Raw genomic sequence first — 8,407 nt, 5'->3', positions numbered from 1 at the left:
CAGCATGGCCAATTGGCCATGCTGGGAGGGGCTGATGGGAATTGTAGTCCATAACATCTGGAGTGCCAAAGGTTCGCCACCACGGCTCTAGACCTTTGCAGACTAGATCATGTTATGAAGTCCTTCATTGCTTCTGAGGTTCTTCACATGTGTCACCTGAAGGGAATTCTGGGAGTGGCTAATGATACTGCGAAAGGAACTACATGCAAGGAACAAAGTGAAGTTGCCCTGGTATGCGTTGGCATGCTCTTATGTGGAAAGTTCCGTGGCCCACAGCCCTTCCCTCTGAAGCACAGAACTTCATTCACTGCATCCCATTAATCTGTCACCTATTAAGAAACACCCATGGGTTGCTGTTGTTTTTTTTGAGAACTATATGTAGAATGAGCAGCACAGAATGGCCAACATTCATGGCCTTAGCTAACTACTTAAATAAGAATCGTCCATCTTTCCCTTGAAACAAGCATGAGTATTAACGGGAAACAGCAGATAGATATTTGCTTCAATATAAATAATGGCACTTGAATCAACAAGGCCCGTAATTGCAACAGAGGGCAGGGCGCGTGGTGAACTCCGGGTAAGGCACGTGCGTGACCCTGGGCGGCCAAATGGCGGAGCCTGACCACCCGGCCATGTCGTGCATCATGCATGTGGGCAATGGGTGGAGCACGCTCCCTATATATATTAGGCAGCATGCGGTTGCTTCAGCCTCTTTTGGCGCCTTTAGCAAACTGCCCCACCCTCCCTCCCTCTTTAGGGACGGGGCTATTCAGTCTCAGCCCTGGCGGCTTGGGCAGAGGAGCGGATCCTTGTGGGGAGGCTGAAATCACGCGATCAACCTCCACAGTTCGGGGCCTCCAATGGAGGCTTGGGGTGGGTCGGGCTCATGGAGCATGCTGTGGAGGCCTCAGCAGGCGAGCTCGACACCCCAGCCACTAGGGGGTGAATACCCGGCGGCCTGGTACCTCTCTGTCCTCCCCAATAGGGATTGGGGTTGTGGCCGGGTCAGCTGGGATGCTGTCCGGCTGCAAGATGCGCTCCTCTTGCTTGCCCAGCTTCAGCATTAATAAAGGGCTGCGGCCCAATTGAATCCAGAACGTGTCCTGTGGTTATTCACTTAGGAAAGACCTGCACATCTGCCCGCAATATTCTTTACAACAATTTTTTTTAAAGCAGAAAATGAAAAACTCTTTGGATTGAAATCATATCTCAGGCCAGACATACCCTCATTTTCCCACATCTCTCCGCAGGACCATCCTCCGCTAACCGCAGCACGTAGAGATCCATGTTATATTCTCGGCCGCCTCGCAGGCTAAAGCCAAAACCTTTGGCTCCTCTTTCAAGTTCAACTGTGTAAAAATCCTGGTCCGGCTGGAGTAGGGTGAAGAAAACAAGAAAAAGAAATTTGCAGCTAATGTCTTTCAACCTTCAGATTTTTTTCCCCTAATAATGAATACGAGCAATATATAAAATCAGATTTATTTTTATCCCTCCACTTGTTCTTAAAGAATCCTTGGTAAGAGGAAAAGATAATGATCAACTGATAAGATATTATTGAGTATTAAAAGAAATCAAGTCTTTTTTTCGATAGACTTACAGTCAATGTACACTTATATATTTGCCTGTTTTATAATTATTCCCAATGTATTTATTGACATAAAGGATAACTACCAAAACACAGAAAATGTCCTTGGCCTTTATCCTTTCCTCTAGTATGCCAACCTGCAACAGAAAGGAATCACTCTTGTTTCTATGGTAATTGCTAGCAGGAGAGGTCACAGATCTGTAACGCATTATCAGGCAATGTAACAGGAACAAGAGCACCTACAGCATGGATAACTGGCGAGACACTTTGCAGAATCCTTTGCTATCCTGCTATCTTACCTCCTCAGTGTGCAGTTTGGAAGACAATTTACTTCCAGGGCTAGCCTGAAACAATACATGCCTGCAAATGCACCATAAATATTAATTTCACAAACTGCGAGCTGCCATAGATTTAACTGACACAGCTGTCTGCAATAAAGCGTCTTTCAAACTGGAGCATCACCACGAGCTACTCAGTAATTTACATTTCTCCAACAAAACGGGGAAGAAGGAGCAGAGTTCCCGTTACACTCACTTCCTCCTGGGAAGCAAGCTGCAATCCATGAGCTAAAATGGCAGGCAGCCTGAATGGAGCACGTTTGAAAAGAGGCCCTTACCTGTGAAGCTGGGGGTGGCTTGAACTCGAACTGGGACTCCTGCTTTGGTTTTGTGTTGTTCCTGTGCAGTTTGGAAAAGGGGTGTGGGGCGGAGGGCGAGAAGCAGGGGAGAAATAGTCAGTTTTACTTGAAGGTCAAGAAACTGGGAAGAAGCAGGCGACACCCCACGTTAACGTGCGCTCTGAAAAACAACACAAGCTGACCTGGTCTCCTGTGGTATCTGCTGAGGGGTATGCGTAGTTGTAATGGTAGCAATTTTTTCTGCGTTGGTCAACAAAGTAGCGTTGGAAGATTCTGCAAAATGAAACGATACTCTTTGTGAGGCAGACTGTTGCTGCAATCATGGCTCTCCTGCCGCCTCCCCTGGGCTGACGCATCCCATTTGAAGGTATCAAATACATTTTTAAACAACACAACAGTCAAGGGGGCTTTGATCTAGCTCACACTTTGGAAATTCAATATCAGAAAGGGGGCTCTATAAGTAGTTAAATATTTATTTAACGTTGAGCTATTACAGTGATTGCCTACAAACCTTTGTCAAGCAAGGAAAGCTTATGAAATAAGATATCTATGAAAGTTAATAATACTGGCATTTCTCCTTTTCCCATAGTAGCTGTCAAGGCACAATTGCACGGAACAACAATTTTAGATATCTGGATTGTTTGGTACTTTTATAGCCCTTTATTGTTTGGGGCTTCCTTAATTTGCTTTCTAGCTCTCCATCCCTATCCTCTTTACAACGCAATCTGCTTCACAGCTATTTTTCAATATTCTTTTAAAAAGAAAAGTAACTTTAGAACTTATGGACGCAGGGAAAGACACTGAGGTAATACAACCTATCAAAAGCATTTTACCTTCCATCTGCACCGCTACACAGTGACAGAGAACGCAAGCAGAAATGGCAAACGTTTGTTTTTGAAAGATGAGATGCGATTCCTAATGAGGTCGGAGGCAAAAATGCTCTAATTCTGAGATTAGCTTCTAAAGTGGGATATTTGGTGGTGGAAAGTGCCTTCAAGCCTCAGGTGGCTTACGGCAACCCCACAGGGTTTAAGAACATAAGAACATAAGAACTAGCCTGCTGGATCAGACCAGAGTCCATCTAGTCCAGCACTCTGCTACTCGCAGTGGCCCACCAGGTGCCTTTGGGAGCTCACGTGCAGGATGTGAAAGCAATGGCCTTCTGCTGCTGCTGCTGCTCCTGAGCACCTGGTCTGCTAAGGCATTTGCAATCTGAGATCAAAGAGGATCAAGATTGGTAGCCATAGATCGACTTCTCCTCCATAAATCTGTCCAAGCCCTTTTTAAAGCTATCCAGGTTAGTGGCCATCACCACCTCCTGTGGCAGCATATTCCAAACACCAATCACCCGTTTTCAAGGCAAGAGATGTTTGGGGGTGGTTTGCCATTGCCTGCCTCCATGCTATGACCCTGGTGTTTCTTGGAGATTGCCCATCCAAATACAGACCAGGGTCAACTCTGCTTAGCTTCCAAGATCTGATGAGAACAGGCTACCTTGGGCTATCCAGGTCAGGACTTCTACCTCACACTCACAGTTAAAAACTCAAGAGCTGGCTTACTATAAGAGATCATATGTTTATGAATGGATTAGGACAAATGGAGTTTGGGGAAGAAATTTAGCAGCAATGGGATACCACAGAGATCCCCCACCAAAGCTGCTTTAGTGTCTAGGGAAACGGATCCCCTGTAGTCTGGAGATCAGCTGTCATTCTGCAAGATCTCTATCTCCCACCTGGAGGCTGGCAGCCCTAATCGGAACTCCTAGGATTCTATCCCAAAAAGCACAATGTCATTGCATGCTGTGCTGTAACGATTTGGCCATAACCGTAAACCACAGTTTTTCCAAACTGCAGCTTGCTGGTATGTCTCAAACACGCCTTGCTGGGAATGAGCTATCAAAAACGTTACACAAAAGACTGGGCCTCACATCAGCACTAATTTATGGTTATTACCATCCCTCAATGCTCATATCACTCCCTTTATAGGCTCGAGTATAGAATCTTGTAACGGAAAGAGAGTACGCATTCATTCTTGCAACTTTGCACTTAGGATTAGTTTTGTTAGGAGAGGAGGCAACATGGAAAAGGTAGGTTTTGTGAAGGATTTTAAGGAACTGAAGAGAAATGGCTTCCTGCAGGTTTTCTGTGAGGCAGTTTCAGCCAAGCAGGTAGAAAAAGAGAACGGGCAGAGCCCTTTGAGGGAGGAGGAATCTTTGGAATGGTTTACACTGGTGGAAAGGAAGGGAGAGAGATCAAGGGCAGAGAAGAAGAGGACAATCAGGTAAATGCAATGGAGGTCTTTGACGGTAGGAAAGATGCTTGAAGGAACTCCAACAGAGAGGGAAAGCAGAAGAAAAGCTTTACCTACGGAAACAATAAATGAGTGATTAGGTAGGTAGGAAGAGAAATGGCTGAGAACAGAGTTATGAAAACCTAAGGTGTGAAGGGACTCAAGCATGAGAGAGTGATCAGCTGTATCAAAGATGGTAGAGAGCTCAATGAAGGCAAGGACAGAAAACAGACCTCTGGATCAGCAGGGATTTACCATGTTTCCCCGAATATAAGACAGTGTCTTATATTAATTTTTGCTCCCAAAGATGCACTATGTCTTATTTTCAGGGGATGTCTTATTTTTTCTGTGCTCTGTTTGTCGGGCATGCTTCCAAACAAAAACTTTGCTACGTCTTACTTTCGGGGGATGCCTTATATTTTGCACTTCGGCAAAACCTCTACTACGTCTTATTTTCAGGGGATGTCTTATATTCGGGGAAACAGGGTAAAAAAAATAAAGGCAGTTTCAGTAGAGTACAGAAAACTATTAGGATAAACAGCTTCGCGCATCTGAAGAAGAGCTTCAGCCTTTCTGAGTGTGCCATTTTCCCAGTTTGAAACTATCCCAGGGGCCTCCTGGGATACATGTGAGTTTTCCCATCAAGCTTAACAGCCTCCTTACCCAGACTGTTTTGGGCTGGAGAAATGTAAGTCCTGTTGGATGCCCCAAATGCAAATGAGGAGAACCCACGATTTAAGTGCGATTACTTTGACACAGGATGGGGATCCCCTACCAAACCTATGAACTCCGTAATGTGTGAGGAGGCCCATACTCTTCTCAGTCCACTGAAGGGGAACTTAGCAGAGTGTAACTTAGGAATCCTTGAACTCATTCTGCTTGCCAGTGGTAATCAGGGAGCTGATCAATCAACAGGATGCAATCTGCTCACATCTATCCACAGGAAAAACCGACTTGACGCCATCCACAGCCCAAAGCGTCAGTTTTTAATCTCCCCCTCCAAACCTCTCATAAGATCCCTGCAAGGCAGAGACCGGGCAATATGATTGGGTGGCTGTTTCCATTGGACAGCCTTCTACGGAGTTCATCAGGAGCCAAACACACACGCGTTCGGCAGCCGACAATACGATCAGCTGCCAAACACATTTACTACTAAATTCGCAGCATCCCTAGTATATCTCTGCTTAGGATTGCTCTGTAATATAGTTTGCTGCTCCTGTGAAGCAGTGGGGAATCGAACCTGGTTCTCCAGATTAGAGTCCACCACTTTTAACCAGTGTTCCACTGTTCTCACGACGTTAAGAACAAAATTTCACAAGGAAAAAACAACTATTTGGCAGCCAATTTTGGCAACCAAAGCCTGCTGTACAGCTAGAGTGTCATCAGGGATCCTGATAAGCTTGATATAGTTATTCACTTGGCCTAACCAGTCTGACAGGGTTTTTTGTAAGGACAAACTGCAGGAGGGGAAACACAGTGTAGGCCAGTGGTGGCGAACCTTTGGCACTCCAGATGTTATGGACTACAATTCCCATCAGCCCCTGCCAGTATGGCAAATTGGCCATGCTGGCAGGATCTGATGGGAATTGTAGTCCATAACATCTGGAGTGCCAAAGGTTCGCCACCACTGGTATAGGCCATCCTATGCTCCTTGGAGGAAGGCCAGGATCAAAACATAACAAATCTATCAATAAAAGAAGCAAAGCCACAAACATCCAACCAAATAAATGATTTTTGACAATAACAGGAATGCCAAGTTAATATCTCTGGAGAAGGTGTTTGAAAAACATGGCGTCACCAGCAGCATTGGCCACATCTTCAGCCTCCTTGTCTAACCTCAGAAAACAGGGGTTCTCAATGAATACCTGGGGACATTTCTGAATAGCTTCTTTGCCCCCAAAGTATCATGGTACATTTGCACATTAGTTGGGACTCCCCAGCTTTTCTCCCATCCTTTCCAGCCCTGCTTTGCCTCAACATTTTGGGAAATATCACAACAAAGAAGGGATGGCTGTTGTGTGGTGTGGGTGGGAAAATGTTGGATTCTCTAGGCCAGTGTTTCCCAACCTTTTCGAGGTCAGGGTACCCTTGACCTCACTCTTCATATCTCCCGGTACCCCTGCCACCACCCTCCACCTTCCCCTCCCATTGCCCCTGCTTGTCACACACCCCACCTTCCCCTCCCAGGGTGAAGGGTAGCACTGGGGGTGGTGGTGGCTGCTGACCTTGTGGCAGGCCCTGCCCCATGGGCCAGCTCCATGTCCTTGCTGGTGCCAGTGGGAGACACCACAAAAATGAGGGGCGGGCGGGCAGTAGTGTTGCCATGGTACCCCGGGACATGCTCACGGCACCCCAGGGTACCAGGGGACCCTGGTTGAGAATGGCTGCTCTAGGCCCTGCCCACAAGGCAGCCATTTCCCCCCGTTCTTGCTCCCACAGGGCAGTCGTTTTTTTCAAAAAGTACTGCAAGTGGGTGTATTGGTTGCAACATGGTCAAAGATGCTTTGCACCACAGATGCCAGTTTGACATCCAAAGTCAAGGCTGTGTCTCAATGTAGATCAAGTGGTAAACCTGCCCTGGAAGAGCGATGGGTGTATAACACAGCATAGGCCTCTTTGGTCAGCTGAACATCCTACAGACAGTGCACCTGTTGTGACTGGACCAAATTTCAGTTTATTGGCCTTGACAGAGCCCAGGTGCCTCTTTTGCACCTCCTTGAAAAAAGCAAAACAGAACAAGGATTATGAAGGTACTGATAACACCTCGTTCCACAGCCCTGGATGATATCTCCTGTTTCGTATGGGTGTCATCATCCTGGGGGAAAGAATTGAGTCACACAGAACGCTGCGGCATAAATGTCAGGGGGCAAGCTGAAACTCCACAGCACCTTCTGGAAAATGCAAAATGTAACACGACTGGAAGCACCACATCCTGCACCCCGGCATCTAGTCTGTTAAGCAGTGCAGAGGAATACACTAGCGAATGATTCCAAAGCTTCTGAGAAGAGCAAGAGAGTGAAAAAGACCGCTCTTCCTCTGTCCTTCCCCACCATACGGTACCAAACACAGCCAACCAAGCCAATGCTAACAGAAGCAGCTCCCCAACCAACCTGAAACAAATCTAGACAATCCATGCCAAGTCACAGTGCTTGGAGCTAAGAGAAGAAGAGTTTGGATTTATTCCCTGTTTTTGTCAACCGTAAGGAGTCTCAAAGTGGCTTACAAGTTCCTTCCCTTTCTCTTCCCATAACAGACACCTTGTGAGGCTGGTGGAGCTGAGAGTGTTCTGAGATAACTGTGACTGGACCAAGGTCACCCAGCAGGCTTCATGTGGAGAAATAAACTCCGTTCACCAGATTAGAGTCCACTTCTCATTTGGAGGAGCAGAGAATCAAACCTGATTCTCAAGATTAGAGTCCATCACTCTTAACCACTACACCACAAGGGCTAAGCTGCCATTATCCAATAAATCCAATACATAATAATTATCTGCTTGTGCCCTTTGTACCTGGAGATTTACAGCTCATCGAGAGGTGGCTCAAGCATCAGGATGCAGAGGATGTTTCTTTAAGAGAGGTGTAATGGTTCACACTTCAAGATGGCCAAGATCCACCCACTAAAGAGGGCAGCTATCGATCAGTGGTGGGATTCAGCAGGATTCAGTGGTGGGATTCAGCAGGAGCAGCAGTGGCGTAGGAGGTTAAGAGCTCGTGTATCTAATCTGGAGGAACCGGGTTTGATTCCCAGCACTGCCGCCTGAGCTGTGGAGGCTTATCTGGGGAATTCAGATTGGCCTGTACACTCCCACACATGCCAGCTGGGTGACCTTGGGCTAGTCCAGGGGTAGGGAACCTGCGGCTCTCCAGATGTTCAGGAACTACAATTCCCATCAGCCC

At 46.7% G+C, this 8,407-nt stretch overlaps 1 protein-coding gene across 1 annotated transcript; it reads right to left on the bottom strand.

The window, feature by feature from the left end:
• Positions 1-1,209: 1,209 nt before the first annotated feature.
• Positions 1,210-2,535, bottom strand: LOC125425499 (membrane-associated guanylate kinase, WW and PDZ domain-containing protein 1-like; the record flags this gene model as incomplete). The annotated part of the gene is made up of 3 exons (XM_048483094.1): positions 1,210-1,371; positions 2,202-2,262; positions 2,405-2,535. Coding segments are annotated over 3 exons (354 nt in total), but the record flags the coding sequence as incomplete, so codon positions are not given.
• Positions 2,536-8,407: the final 5,872 nt, after the last annotated feature.

Source organism: Sphaerodactylus townsendi, unplaced genomic scaffold (genome assembly GCF_021028975.2).
Source record: "Sphaerodactylus townsendi isolate TG3544 unplaced genomic scaffold, MPM_Stown_v2.3 scaffold_608, whole genome shotgun sequence".
NCBI classification, from domain to species: domain Eukaryota; kingdom Metazoa; phylum Chordata; class Lepidosauria; order Squamata; family Sphaerodactylidae; genus Sphaerodactylus; species Sphaerodactylus townsendi.
The sequence above is the reverse complement of the archived record's forward strand: the minus strand, read 5'-3'. Positions and strand labels throughout refer to the sequence as shown.